The 16,512-nt window shown below is 40.2% G+C and overlaps 1 protein-coding gene across 6 annotated transcripts in view; it reads left to right on the top strand.

Moving 5' to 3' along the window:
• Nucleotides 1-16,512, top strand: part of sema6a (sema domain, transmembrane domain (TM), and cytoplasmic domain, (semaphorin) 6A) — a 328,543-nt gene that overhangs the window by 233,258 nt on the left and 78,773 nt on the right. For all 6 annotated transcript variants that reach the window (XM_061899543.1, XM_061899535.1, XM_061899550.1 and 3 more), the window contains exons 13-14: nucleotides 6,442-6,597; nucleotides 13,910-14,083. In XM_061899543.1, coding sequence (XP_061755527.1) covers nucleotides 6,442-6,597; nucleotides 13,910-14,083 — 330 coding nt within the window. The remainder of the gene's footprint in view (nucleotides 1-6,441; nucleotides 6,598-13,909; nucleotides 14,084-16,512) is intronic.

Raw genomic sequence — 16,512 nt, forward strand, 5'->3', positions numbered from 1 at the left:
TACTGACATTCTCACCTTCTCTCAGTGAAGATATCACATAGATTGACGGCCACTTGATCCTGTAAGCAAAGACAATTGGACACCTGCCTTCCTTGGTTCTGGTTAAAGCTGCTAAGACATCAGTTACACGTGCATAATATAAGTGGAGTGGTTATTTTACTTCTGCACTGCATGGTTCATAATAGGGTGGTACGGTATACCGGTACTAGTACAGTATCGTGGTACTAATGAATCAAAAACGGTACATACTCTGTTTGAAAAGCACCTGTTGCCCATACTTATTCTTGACAGGCATGACAGCACGTTGTCGTCATGTCGATACATTGCCGGTTTTACGAGCAGAGGAGCATGTTCGGCAGCGCACAATGACGGAGTACTTGCAAGCAGATACTGAGTCAATAAGCATTTTAGCTTAAAAACTAACGATAAAGGTGAAGTTATAAAACTGAAACACCCACAGGAAGAGGTGCTTCAAAACATGACTAGCTGGTAAGCGGCTAATGTCCATCCATAATCGGCAATGTTGTCGCTACTTCTAAATCACTAATCCTCGCCTCCATGGCGACAAATAAAGTGAGTTTTTTACAAGTATCATCCCTGCAGGACGAGGAATAGCTAAACATGCTTCACTACACACCGACGGTGTGGGTAGGGTTGGGTATCGAGTATCGATTGGAACCGGGACTAACTTTCCGATTCTCCGGGAATCGTTCAAAAGTTTAAAGTTTGATTCCTAGTTTCGATACCCAGTCCGCCGACCGGAAAAAATAATAAGTCCGCCGACCGGAAGAAGAAGCCGCTGAACACCAACGAAGAAGCGCCCACCGCCGGAAGTGTTAGCATAGCCGAGCCTATGTAGCCGATCGAGTCAGTCAAGCATGGATAGCGGGCGTCGACGGTTGAAAATGTGGCTTTATTTTACTAAAAAACATGAAATATCGGCGAAATATAACACGTGCGACAGGACTGTTTCGTGCTTAGGAGGGTGCACGTCGAACATGATGAAGCACCTCCGAGTTCATGGAGTACAAATAAATGCGTGTCCCGTCTTCGACAGGAGACACTATCTGTCCAGAACACTCACGCATCCTGCCTGAGAAGGCAGATATGGTCATTTTCCCAAGCAAGAACTGTCTCTGATTTTATACTCTACCTGCTGCTAATCTGGACTGGGTTTCAATCAATCAATCAATCAATCGCAAGTTGTTTCTTATTGTTTATTTGCTTTTCTGCACCAGGTTAGCCCATCAGTGGGAGCACGGTAACATGTTTGTGTGTGTAAATGTGTTTTCATGAGGTTTCCTGCAGCATCATACACTTGTGTGTAAATGTGTTTTCATGAGGTTTTCAAAAATAAAGCTCTATTAAGCTCTGTTGATGAAAGTGTACCCCTGTGAAAATGTATTCATAATTTATAATATTTATATTCAAGTTCATAGATTTGATATTTATATTTTAGTTGAAAACAGCCTTGTGAGGAATTTATAGTTAAGTTCCTAAAAAGTTAATAGAATTAAAATTGATGGAGAATGTCAGACTATTTCAATCAGAAAGACTGTAGGTTAGCTAGCTCATTTAATCAATCAATCAATCAATCAATGTTTATTTATATAGCCCTAAATCACAAATGTCTCAAAGGACTGTACACACCACTAAGACTACGACATCCTCGGAAGAACCCACATAAAGGCAAGGAAAACTCACACCCAGTGGGACGCCAGTGACAATGATGACTATGAGAAACCTTGGAGAGGACCTCATATGTGGGCAACCCCCCCCCCATGGGACCAAAAGCAATGGATGTCGAGCGGGTCTAACATGATACTGTGAAAGTTCAATCCATATTGGCTCCAACACAGCCGCGAGAGTTCAGTTCAAGGCGGATCCAAGATAGCAGCGAGAGTCCCGTCCACAGGAAACCATCCCAAGCGGAGGCGGATCAGCAGCGTAGAGATGTCCCCAACCGATACACAGGCGAACGGTCCGTCCTGGGTCCCGACGAGCGGTCCATCCTGGGTCTCGACTCTGGATAGCCAGTACTTCATCCATGGTCATCGGACCGGACCCCCTCCACAAGGGAGGGGGGGACAGAGGAGAAAAAGAAAAGAAGCGGCAGATCAACTGGTCTAAAAAGGAGGTCTATTACTTAAATGCTTCTACTGAAAATATCCTAAACTTTTTTTTGACCCTGCCTTTTTTTTTTTTTTTTTTTAAAGAAAGAATCGGAATCGAGAATCGTCAGGAATCGGAATCGGAACAAAGAATCGTTATCAGAATCGTTCAAATTCAAACGATACCCAACCCTACACACCGTAGGAGGATACGAGAGCTCACAGGCGTCACAATGTAAACAAATCCCATGGGTGGATTTACTTGACATCCACTGTAATGATACCAAGTACAAGAGCGTATCTAGTCGATATTACTATGATACAATCAATATTTTTTATCATCACAAAATGTTCTTTCTTTTTTAAAAAAAACAACATTTTATTTATAAAGTCAGGAAATACGTCCCTGGACACATGAGAACTTAAATTATGACCAATGTATGACCCTGTTTCTACTTGGTATCGGATCGATGCCTAAATTGTTGGTATCATCCAAAACTAATGTTAAATATCCAAACAACAGAAGAATAAGTGATTAATACATTTTAACAGACGTGTAGATAAAACTGTTACGACTCGGAGTAAGGAGAGGACCCAGAGGCAGAGAAGAAGTTCAAAAAAATAAAGCTTTTATTTTGAAACAACTTTTTACCTCCAATGCAAAAAGTTTTTCACAAGAATAATCAACACGAGGAAAAATTATTCCGAGGATAAAGAATTAACTTAAAATCACTCCACAAAAATAAGGAGGAAAACTAATCTAAGGAAATTCTATCAAGAAAAAGAATATTAATACGAATAAATGAAAAGCGCTCCAACAGGAGGAAAAAACACCGAAACGACCTATGTATAAACACGAACTATAAATAACAAAAAAATCACACAATCAATGAGGCAATAAATTCGAAATTTGGAAAAACAAAAACTCACCAATTAGGAAGACAAAGGATAACCAAGAACGCTCGAAGGAGGAAAAAGTAAACTCAAAATTACAGCAAAAACTAGGGTAACTAGGAAAACAGGAGCAAGACAAGGAGCTAATCAAGGACATGGACATGAACGCTAGAAAGGCACGATAGACGAGACGATCTGGCAAAGGACAAACGGAGAAGTGAGCTTAAATAGGATGTGGGAGTGATGGGGAACAGGTGGAAACAATCAGGAATCAGGGATGACGTCAGACTGGTGAGACAAGAGGAAGGGCCCGTGGTCTGAAACAAGAGGGTAGCTTTTCAAAATAAAACACGTAAATCACAAGACAGAAAAAACAAGACAAGACTTCCCTCACCGCAGTGTGACAAAAACATGTTGAAACAGAAAATAACCAGATATTAACAGTAAATGAACAAGTAGATTAATAATCATTTTTTACAGCTTGTCTTTTTTAATTGTGACAAAATAATAATACAATGGGGAATGACACAATATGTTACTGCAGACAAATTAGGAGCCTTTGTTTACTTGCTTACTACTACAAGACAAGAAACAGATGTTTAATGTACCCTCAGATTTTTTGTTAAAATAAAGCCAATAATGCCATTTTTTTGTGGTCCCCTTTATGGAAAGTATCGAACAGTATCGAAACACATTTTGGTTCTGGTACCAGTATCGAGACAACCCTAGTTCATACTAATATTTTGGATATACTAATATGAGACTGAGTATGGTACGCAGTCACGGGGAGAACATGCAAACTCCACACAGACAGACCCTATGCCCGGTAATCAAACCCGGGACTTTCTTATTGTGAGGCACGAGCACTAACCACTACGCACCGTACTGCCCACCTTAATACATACATATTCTAAATTGTGGATGTCATAATTTACCACATACACAGTTAAAATGGTTTTAATCGGAGAAGTGGTGATTGATATTTGGATGAACTTGTTACCAAATATGGTCATGCTAACATGTGTTTGAATAAAACTTTCCTGCCAATGTGAATGACGTCAGCTGCCTGCCAAAATGCACATTTACCTCGTTTCTGGTTGTTTGCTCTGCAAATATACCCGAGGCTTTCTGCTAATGTTCTGCAGCATCAATGTAGCACTGTTGTGGAATGCCAGCTTCTTTTGACAGTGCAAACATTGCAAACCTTTTTTTTAGTTTAAAATGATCCAAAAGTTTTTGTGGGCCATTTCCTCTCTTTCCCCTTCCGAGCTATTTTCCTTTGATCCATCATCCCTCTCTACTGTCACGCTCTCATTCGCGCTCTATTGCTGCAGCTGTTTGGAAATGGCGCCCGGATTTCACACATTTTTATGTGTTGCCTTCATTAAGAGAATATTCGAAGCAACAGAATAGAAATCTAATATTTTTTGTAATCTAATTAATCAATTACTCGTTTCAAGTCTAGACCATACCATACCACGGGGTGGTGGTTCTTCTCTTTAAGAAGGGGAACCAGAGGGTGTGTTCCAACTATCGTGGGATCACACTCCTCAGCCTTCCTGGAGAGGAGGCTACGCTGGATAGTCGAACCTCGGATTCAGGAGGAACAGTTTTCGTCCCGGTCGTGAAACTGTGGACCTGCTCTATACTCTCAGCAGGGTCCTTGAGGGTGCATGGGAGTTTGCCCAACCAGTCTAGATGTGCTTTCTTGACTTGGAGAAGGCATTTGACCGTGTCCCTCAGGAAGTTCTGCGGGGAGTGCTCAGAGAGTATGGCGTACCAGACTGTCTGATTGTTGTGGTCCGCTGCCTGTATGATCAGTGTCAGATCTTTGTCTGCATCGCCGGCAGTAAGTCGGACACGTTTCCAGTGAGGGTTGGACTCCGCCAAGGCTGCCCTTTGTCACCGATTTTGTTCATAACTTTCATGGAAATAATTTCTAGGTTTGATGGCTGCAGGATTAGGTCCCTGCTTTTTGCAGATGATGTGGTCCTGATGGCTTCATCTGGCCAAGATCTTCAGCTCTTAATGTATCGGTTCGCAGCCGAGTGTGAAGCGACTGGGATGAGAATCAGCACCTCCAAGTCCGAGCCCATGGTTCTCGCCCGGAAAAGGGTGAAGTGCCATCTCCGGGTTGGGGAGGAGATCTTTCCCCAAGTGGAGGAGTTCAAGTACCTCGGAGTCTTGTTCACGAGTGAGGGAAGAGTGGATCGTGAGGTCGACAGGCGGATTGATGTGGCGTCTTCAGTAATGCGGACGCTGTACCGATCCGTTGTGGTGAAGAAGGAGCTGAGCCTGAAGGCAAAGCGCTCAATTTACTGGTCGATCTACGTTCCCATCCTCACTTATGGTCATGAGGTTTGGGTTATGACCGAAAGGATAAGATCACGGGTACACGCGGCTGAAATGAGTCTCCTCCGCCGTGTGGCGGGGCTCTCCCTTAGAGATAGGGTGAGGATAAGATCACGGGTACAAGCGGCTGAAATGAGTCTCCTCCGGCGGGTGGCGGGGTTCTCCCTTAGAGATAGGGTGAGAAGCTCTGTCATTCGGGAGGAGCTCAAAGTAAAGCCGTTGCTCCTCCACATTGAGTGGAGCCAGATGAGGTGGTTCGGGCATCTGGTCAGGATGCCACCCAAGCGCCTCCCAAGGGAGGTGTTTCGGGCACGTCCGACCGGTAGGAGGCCACAGGGAAGACCCAGGTTACGTTGGGAAGAATTTGTCTCCCGGCTGGCCCGGAAACGCCTCGGGATCCCCCGGGAGGAGCTGGACAAAGTGGCTGGGGAGAGGGAAGTCTGGGCTTCCCTGCTTAGGCTGCTGCCTTCACGACCCGACCTCGGATAAGCAGAAGAAGATGGATGGATAGATGGCATACCATTTTCATTTCTGATTTCTGATATCACGACTAGAATCGCTAAAAGAGATTTCATATTCCACCCATTAAAGGGCAGGGCTTTGCCATTTCAACTCAATTTAAATGTTATCACCAAACACCACTATTTTACAAAGTTTTTTGTAAATTGTTCGGTAGTTTTTACATTATGAGATCGGTAGGTCGTGAATTCAATCCCCGGCAGAGTCATACCAAAGACTTCATAAATGGGACCCATTGCCTTCCTGCTTGGCAGTCAGCATCAAGGGTTGGAATTGGGGGGTTTAATCACCAAAATGATTCCTGACCGTGGCCACCGCTGCTGCTCACTGCTCCCCTTGCCTTCCAGGGGGTGGATCAAGGGGAGGGGTCAAATGCAGAGGGCAATTTCCCCTTGCATGTGACTATCAGTGGTACTTGGACTTTAATTGTCTTGCCAACAAACCAACAAAGCAGTTAATGACGATAAAAACAATACCTTTTGCTGATGAACGTTATCACCGAGCTATGTTGGAGTTTTATAGGCCTTATTTGTTTATTACAATTTTTCCTACTTTCTTTCCGCAGGCCTGGCAACTGCGCAGGTTCTCCATCCATGGAGAGGTACAAGGTGTCCAATGAGTTTCCCGATGACACGCTCAACTTCATCAAGATGCATCCCCTGATGGATGAGGCGGTGCCCTCTATCGCCAACCGACCCTGGTTCCTCAAAACCATGGTTCGGTGAGTATTACACATTCCAAACTGTCTTGTTGCTATTCGAGCCTCCTAAGGAGCGGGAACAATAATTAAGTCAAGTGCTACTCGGGGAGGCAGGCTAATTAAAACGCAGCGATGCAACACCACGGGCCAGCTGCTGACCTGTTTTCACTGTTGGGAGCGCCACTATTCTTTTATTCTTCCACACTTATAGTTGTGAGAAAAAGACACAGTCATGGGTCTACATTTCCTCTGCTGTTGTTGAGACATACACTTAAAACTATTTAGAGCCAGATGTGTCCTCAATGGATATGTTTGCTTTACCGTATAGGCCAAATGTTTGGACACACCTTCTCATTCAATGTGTTTTCTTTATTTTCATGACTATTTACATTGTAGATAGTCACTGAAGGCATCACAACTATGAATGAACTTTATGTACTTAACAAAAAAAGGTGAAATAACTGAAAACATGTTTTATATTCCAGTTTCTTCAAAATAGCCACCCTTTGCTCTGATTACTGCTTTGTACACGCTAGGCATTCTCTCAATGAGCTTGAAATGGTTTTCACTTCACAGGTGTCATAGCTTTGATGCCTTCAGTAACAATCTACAATGTAAATAGGCATGAAAATAAAGAAATGAGAAGGCGTGTCCAAACTTTTGGCCTGCATTGTACATACGGAGCAATGTTTTTGAGCCTTAAATGTTGAATACATAGCCTATACATATTTGATAAATAGCTTTTAGTACTGAGGTGCCCGGACAGAGATGGGAGGACCACATCATCACACTTTTGCTATTTTCTGTCAATGGTAGCCAAAGAAAAAGCAACATACTCTTTAAATCTCACAAAAAATATGGGGAAATCTTGCATTATTTGTATGATGACATTGCTTACGAGTAGAGATGTCCGATAATATCAGCCTACCGATATTATCCGCAGATAAATGCTTTAAAATGTAATATCATAAATTTTCGGTATTGGTTTCAACTTCCCAATTTCAGTGTCCCTCCTGAAAATCTCGCAAGGCAACCATTCTCCCGATTTCCACCCGGACAACAATATTGGGGGCGTGTCTTAAAGAAACTGCCTTTAGCGTTCCTCTACAACCCGTCGCGACGTCCACTCTTCCTCCATACAAACAGCGTGCCAGCCCAGTCACGTACTTTGTGCGGCTTTTACACACACATGAGTGAATGCAAAGCATACTTGATCAACAGCCATACAGGTCACACTGAGGGTGGCCGTATAAACAACTTTAACACTGTTACAAATATTTGCCACACTGAGAACCCACACCAAACAAGAATGACAAACACATTTCGGGAGAACATCTGCACCGAAACACAACATCAACACAACAGAACAAATACCCAGAACCCCTCACAACTAACTTTTCTGGAACGCTACAATATACACCCCCTGCTACCACTCCCCCCCTCCAACCCCGCCCACCTCAACCCCGCCCCTCCACCTCATCCCCAACAATGAGCTGTGTTAAATATAGTGCCACCAAACAAATGTGATTTTGATACAATGAAGGCAATACTTAAATTGTATTTGTGTTCTACATACAAGCCACGATTACTAACAAACGTATAGGGTTGTACGGTATACTGGTATGAGTAAAGTATTGCGGAATCAAAAATGGTACTTAAGTACTAAACTCCCTTTAAAAAATACCGGTTCCTTTTTCTTTTCTTTTTTTTTTTTTGCACCGGGCATGACGTCGTAAAATTGCTGGTTTTACAAGCAGAGGAGCATGTTAGGGAACACACAATCACGGAGTACTTACAAGCAGACACGGCATGTAGACAGAAAGGGTTTTGATGCATTTTGCATTAAAAACTAACGATAAAAGTGAAGCTTTAACACTGAAGCGCCGCTCTACAAGGGGTGCTTTAAAACATGGTTAGCGAGCTAGCGGCTATTGTCCATCCACAGTCTGCAGCGTTTTAGCTACTTCTAAACCACTAATACTCGCCTCCGTGGCAAAGAATAATTAAGTATCATCCCTGCAGGACGAGGAATAGCTAATCATGCTTCACTACGCACTGTAGGAAGATACAATAGCTCACCGGCGTCACCGCTAACAAAAAATAGTGCTCATCATTGTAAACAAATGCCATGGGTGGATATACACTAGACGTCCACTGCATAGATACCAAGTACAAGAGCGTTTATGTATTATGTGTATAAACTCAGGAAATACGTTCCTGGACATATGATGACTTTGAATATGACCAAAGTATGATCCTGTAACTACTTGGTATCGGATCGATACCCAAATTTGTAGTATCATCCAAAACTTATGTTAAGTATCCAAACAAACGAAGAATAAGTGGTTATTACATTTTAACAGAACATGTTAAAATAACCAGATATTAACAGTAAAATGGCTTAATAGTATATTTTTACAGCTTGTCCCTCATAATTTTGACAAAATAATACAATGAGAAATGACACAATATGTTACTGTTAATATGTTAGGATGCGTTTATAAGTTATTAAACTATCACTCCATGCTTGATGGTGCACCTCAAGTTTAGTCGTGCGTCATTTGCGTTCCAGCTTTCTACATAATAATTTCTGAGCTTACTAGTACAAGACAAGTTGTCTAGTATGTTCAGTCATTTATTTCAGGCCGAAATTGTTCTTTGATTGTAAAAAGAAACTTATGTTTTTGTTAAAATAAAGCCAATAATGTAATTTTTTGTGATCCCCTGTTCAGAAAAGTATCAAAATACATTTTGGTACCGGTGCCAAATTATTGGTATCAGGACAACCCTACAAACTCATCCTAAATAAGGTACTTGGATGATCAAACATTTGAACTGCATTATGAATGGAATATTCTATAAACAGAAGGTCATTAGAAGATATTAGTAAATGTAAGCAACACTGACAATGGAGATTTATTTTTCCGTCAAACACGTTAGCTCTTCTTCTGATTTATAATGTTGAAAAGTTAGGTCTACAGGTGCTCGTCAGAGCTGAGACGAGGTGATACGAGGAGTGAACAGATGAGCCACATAAAGAATTTGTCATCGTCGTCCTCATTTCATGTCTTTGCCGAGATCTGACCCATATACCGCCATGGCTTGGTCTAGAATACTAACAATTATCAGCAAGTTTAGAACTGCCAGGCTTCTTTTCATCACAAACACATCGGTTTTACATAATCAGTGTTTTATTTCATTAGTAAGGAGCAGCGCAGCTTTGCATGCGAGTCGCAGTCAGCGGTTAAAAGCGTTATGTAAGCTGAAAAAGAAGACCAATGTGGGGGCATATGCGGCAAGAAGAGGGAGTTTATTAATGATGCCTGTCAGCATCTCTTTGTGAAATAGTAGATTTAGGATGTAAAAGTAAACTGGAAACTTGCATTAATAGAGTTTAAACACAGTTTTACTCTAAGGAGGACATGCATATTATTATATTATTATGTTATTATTACGTTAGATCATAGGTGTCAAACTCTGGCCTGCGGGCCAAATTTGGCCCTCCCTGTAATTTCATTTGGCCCTTGAGGCAATGTCAAATTAACATTAGAGCTGGCCCGCCGGGGTTATACAGCAGCGGTTTCGCTGTAACACCCCATTCACTGCTAATACTCATACATGTCAACCCTCCCAATTTTCCCAGGAGACTCCCGAAGTTCAGTGCCCCTCCCGAAAATCTCACGGGGCAACCATTCTCCCGAATTTCTCCCAATTTCCACCCGAACAACAATATTGCGGGCGTGCCTTAAAGGCACTGCCTTTAGCGTTCTCTGCAACCTGTGGTCAAGTCTGCTTTTCCTCCATTCAAACAGCGTGACGGCCCAGTCACATAATATATGCGGCTTTAGCACACACACAAGTGAATGCAATGCATACTTGATCAACAGCCATACAGGGCACACTGAGGGTGGCCGTATTAACAATGCCAACACTGTTACTAATATGAACCCACACTGTGAACCCACACCAAATAATAATGACGAACACATTTCGGGAGAACACCCGCACCGTAACGCAACAGAAGAAATACCCAGAACCCCTTGCAGCACTAACTCTTCCGAGACGCTACAATATACACCCCCCCGCTACCACCAAACCCCGCAGGTCCCTATTAAAAGGTTAATTTGTTCAACCTTGGCCCGTGGCTTTGTTCAGTTTAAAATTTGGGCCCACTCTGTATTTGAGTTTGACACCCCTGCGTTAGATCCACTATGGACTGGACTCTCACAATATCAAACGAGATCCACTCCACGTCCATTGCAACGGTGGGTTGGGGGGCCGGTCCCCCACATCTGTGGTCCCCTCCAAGGTTTCTCATTGTCATCCCATTGGATTGAGTTTTTTCTCAACCCTGAGAGCAAAAATTATCTTCAGATTGCTGTTATTGTTTATTCCAGTGCTAATCAGTGCTAATGCTTGAAAGACAAGGTTAAAGAGTATGCGATTTCCTTTCCTTTTCCTTGTGGAGTCCAAAATAATTGTCAATCTTGTTATTGTCTATACATTTTATGTCATGATCCGTGGTCCGGATCATGTTTTGTTTAGTTATGTTCTGTTAGTTTTGGACACCCTTAATTCCTGTTTTGTGCACTTTGGGTGTTTGTTTTGGTTACCATGGGTGCTAATTGGTTTCACCTGCCTCTAATTAGTGCTCGGCAAGTTCACCTGCTGTTGAGCACTAATCAGAGAGCTATTTATTCACGTTGCACATACGACTGAGGCTGTGTTTTGTAACCCAGCATTGCCTACTTTTGAGTTTAATGCAATTGAAGACTGGGGAAATAAATAAATAATGCGTGAATATGTGTAATATGATATGTGAATATGTTGTACAAAGCCATTGGATAAGAGGCATAGGTGACACTAATCTTGCAGGAGTCAATCGGGACAAACTCCATTAAGCAGAATATTTGGGTCCTGCAGTTGCCAATCCCCCTTTAGACTTCTGAGCTGTCTGATGAAAGGCAGGCTGATTGAGCCATCTAGTCCTAAAATAACCCCACACACTTTTTGTTGAAATTGGTTTGGTAGAAAGAGGTGGTTTTGTATTGTTACACTCCCTGCTGCCATGGCAGTCTGGACCACATATACCAACCTCTAGGTCAGGGGTGTCAAACGTACGGCCCGAGGGCCAGATCAGGCCCGCGAACAGGTTTTATCCGGCCCGCGATTGAGTTTGCCAGGTATAAAAATTAACCCTAAATGTTTGAATGAAAGAAACTGCTGTTTTAAATGTGTCCACTGGATGTCGCTATAGCAATTCTTTGTATGTATGTAGATCAGGGGTCACCAACCTTTTTGAAGCCAAGAGCTAATTCTTGGGTACTGATTAATGCGAAGGGCGACCAGTTTGATACACAATTAAATAAATTGCCAGAAATAGCCAATTTGCTCAATTTACCTTTAATAAATACATCTATATATATAAATATATATAAAATGGGTATTTCTGTCTGTCATTCCGTCGTACATTTTTTTTCCTTTTACGGAAGGTTTTTTGTAGAGAATAAATGATGAAGAAAACACTTAATTGAACGGTTTAAAGGAGGAAAAAACAGGAAAGAAAATTAAATTAAATTTCGAAACATAGTTTATCTTCAAATTCGACTCTTTAAAATTCAAAATTCAACAGAAAAAAAGAAGAGAAAAACTAGCTAATTTGAATCTTTTTGAAAAAATAAAAAAAAAGAATTTATGGAACATCATTAGTAATTTTTACTGATTAAGATTAATTTTAGAATTTTGATGACATGTTTTAAATAGGTTAAAATTCAATATGCACTTTGTTAGAAAATATAACAAATTGGACCAAGCTATATTTGTAACAAAGACAAATCATTATTTCTTCTATATTTTCCAGAACAAACATTTTAAATGAAATTCAAAAGACTTTGAAATAAGATTTAAATCTGATTCTACAGATTTTCTACATCTGCCAGAATAATTGTTTTGAATTCTAATCATAAAAAGTTTGAAGAAATATTTCACAAATATTCTTTGTCGAAAAAGCGGAAGCTAAAATGAAGAGTTAAATTAAAATGTATTTATTATTCTTTAAAACAAACAAAAAAAATTGAACATTGATGTAAATTGTCAGGAAAGAAGAGGAAGGAATTTAAAAGGTAAAAAGGTATATGTGTTTAAAAATCCTAAAATTATTTTTAAGGTTGTATTATAAGAAGCAAAAGTAAAAAAAATAATGAATTCATTTAAACAAGTGAAGACCAAGTCTTTAAAATATTTTCTTGGATTTTCAAATTCTATTTGAGTTTTGTTTCTCTTAGAATTAAAAATGTTGAGCAAAGCGAGACCAGCTTGCTAGTAAATAAATACAATTTAAAAAAATAGAGGCAGCTCACTGGTAAGTGCTGCTATTTGAGCTATTTTTAGAACAGGCCAGCGGGCTACTCTTCTGGTGACCCCTGATGTAGATTATGCTACATATGTACAAAATAAACCACATGATGTTACTACATCAGTCAAGGAAAATGATCAAACTACATAAATAACATCCTGTAATTGGATTTTTATAGAATTTTCTTTATCTTGATAGATTGAAAATGAACACCAATGAGTTGACTGATGAACATTATCACAAAAACTTAGAATTTTGGCAGTATGATATTAAAAGTCGTAATTTTACTCAACGCAAGTCAAATTTTTACAACAAAAACTGAACATTTGTGCATTATTATGATAAAAGTTGGAGTTTAACTCAATAACTGTCGCAATTTAACATTAAAAGCTTAACATTTTGGCAAGTTTATGAAAAAAGTTGTAATTTTACTCTACAAAAGTCACAATTTTATAGGAAAACTTAAATAATCATCTGAATTTTTATTGGCAAAATTAAGACAAAAGTCACAATTTGACTCAAAAAAACAAAAAAATTGGCAATTTAGAGATAAAAGTCAGAATTATATATGACAAATGTTGCCATCTTGCATTAAAAAGTAACAACTTTACATAAAAAAGTTAATGTGTGTGTGTGAGTACTGATATACGCCTCGTCTCTTAAGTGAATGAGATAAATAATATTTGATATTTTACGGTAACGTGTTAATGATATCACACATAAGTCGCTCCAGAGTATAAGTCGCACCCTATGAAAAAACTATGAAAAAACTGCGACTTATAATCCGAAAAATACGGTACATGATTTGCAAGGATGCATTTTGTTAGGGTTGGATTTTTTTTTTTTTTTTACTGTGAAAAAAACCCCACCATGAGTAACCTGACCAAGCTTACAAGCCCATCTTATAATATATAATTGGTGTGAAAGCAAACATTGCGTCCCAAACCTGATCTGAAGTCTCTGTATTTTGTGTTTCAGCTATCGCCTGACGCGCATTGTGGTGGATAGCAAGGCTGGACCCCATAAGAACCACACTGTGGTCTTCCTGGGATCTGAGAAAGGCATCATCCTCAAGTTCCTCGCGAAAATGAACAACGGTTTCCTCAACGACAGTTTGTTCTTGGAGGAGCTCAACGTCTACAATCCTGACAAGTACGTTTCCTACATTTAAGCATGTAAGATCAGTGCTGTACTCTTAGCTTTTTCACTGGTAGCACCATTGCTATTAAATGAAAAAAAAAATACAAACCCCGTTTCCATATGAGTTGGGGAATTGTGTTAGATGTAAATATAAACGGAATACAATGATTTGCAAATCCTTTTCAACCCATATCCAGTTGAATATGCTACAAAGACAACATATTTGATGTTCAAACTGATAAACTTTTTTTTTTTGGAAATCATTAAATTTAGAATTCGATGCCAGCAACACGTGACAAAGAAGTTGGGAAAGGTGGCAATAAATACTGATAAAGTTGAGGAATGCTCATAAAACACTTATATGGAACATCCCACTGGTGTGTAGGCTAATTGGGAACACGTGGGTACCATGATTGGGTATAAAAGCAGCTTCCATGAAATGCTAAGTAATTCACAAACAAGGATGAGGTTAGGGTCACCACTTTGTAAGCAAATTGTCGAACAGTTTTAAAACAACATTTCTCAACAAGCTATTGCAAGGAATTTAGGGATTTTACCATCTACGGTCCTTAAAGTTCTCAAAAGGTTCAGAGAATCTGGAGAAATCACTGCATGTAAGCGATTATATTACAGACTTTTGATCTCTGAGGCGGTACTGCTTCAAAAACCGACATCCGTGTGTAAAGAATATCACCACATGGGCTCAGGAACACTTCATAAAACCACTGTCGGTAATTACAGTGGGTCGCTACATCTGTAAGTGCAAGTTAAAACTCTACTATGCAAAGCCAAAGCCATTTATCAACAATATCCTGAAACGCCGCCGGCTTGGCTGGGCCCGAGCTCACCTAAGATGGACTGATGCAAAGTGGAAAAGTGATGTGTGGTCTGACGAGTCCACATTTCAAATTATATTTGGAAACAGAGGACGTGGTGTCCTCCATAACAAAGAGGAAAATAACCATTCGGATTTTTATAGGCCAAAGTTCAAAAGCCAGCATCTGTGATGGTATGGGGGTGTATTAGTGCTCAAGGCATGGGTAACTTACACATCTGTGAAGGCACCATTAATGCTGAAAGGTCCATACAGGTTTTGGAGCAACATATGTTGTCATCCAAGCAAGGTTATTTCAGCAAGACAAGTGTTACAATAGTTTGGCTTCGTAAAAAAAGAGTGTGGGTACTTTCCTGGCCCGCTTGCAGTCCAGACCTGTCTCCCATCGAAAATGTGTGGCGCATTATAAAGCGTAAAATACGACAGTAGAGACAGGACTGTTGAACGACTGAAGCTCTACATAAAACAAGAATGGGAAAGAATTCCACTTTCAAAGCTTCAACAATTAGTTTCCTCAGTTCCCTAACGTTTATTGAGTGTTGTTAAAAGAAAAGGTGATGTAACACAGTGGTGAACATGCCCTTTCCCAACTACTTTGGCACGTGTTGCAGCCATGAAATTCTAAGTTAATTATTATTTGCAAAAAAAAAAGGTTTATGATTTTGAACATCAAATATCTTGTCTTTGTAGTGCATACAATTGAAAACGGGTTGATAAGGATTTGCAAATCATTGTATTCCGTTTATATTTACATCTAACACATTTTCCCAACTCATATGGAAACAGGGTTTGTAGTAGCAGATAATTGTTTTGTAGCACATAACATTCTTGTAGCAATATGAAATGTCTTAAATGTCACAATTTCATTATCAACACTTGTACACGTGCTCTCAGACAACATGCCATCATAAGGCTTACTGTATCGCTCAATTAACAACAGAGAACATCCCTAAACTGTGCTAGGACTGTCGCTAACAAAAGTGAAGGCTGGGTAATATGGATCAAAACTCATATTCCGATATAGTTTGGCCCATAAACTAACCCATAGGTGGAAATATATGTTGATGTAATTAAATATCTCCCCCATGCCTTGTTTTTAAATTTTCGGAACTGACAGGGATCCCAAATACATACAAACAGATGTCTGGGTATCTGTGTTGGCCCTGGGATAAGGTGGCGACTTGTCCAGGGTGTACACCGCCTCCCGCCCGTGTGCAGCTGGGATAGGCTCCAGCAACTCCTGCGATTCCGTAAGGGACAGGCAGTAGAAAACGGATTGATGGATGGAGGTGTCAACAAGAAAACAAAGAAAATGCCTTGAAATTACTATAAGAAAGGTCAAATATAACCTCCAGTCTTCTTTAAAAAGCATTTAGCTATGCTCAATTGTTCAGCTAGCAAAAACACAAAATAACAAAATGTGAAATAGAGTGCTCTGGTTTAAGAGGACATGTTTAAACGTCAGCAGCAACATGCAAATAATTGACCTTTAACAATCGTGTTTTTATAAGAAAACATTATTATAGAACATACACACAAATATTTTAGCCAATAACACCAACCTGCCAACTGCTTCATGGTAAAAAGTACTTAATTGTAGTTACTT

Source organism: Nerophis ophidion, linkage group LG01 (assembly GCF_033978795.1).
Source record: "Nerophis ophidion isolate RoL-2023_Sa linkage group LG01, RoL_Noph_v1.0, whole genome shotgun sequence".
NCBI lineage: Eukaryota > Metazoa > Chordata > Actinopteri > Syngnathiformes > Syngnathidae > Nerophis > Nerophis ophidion.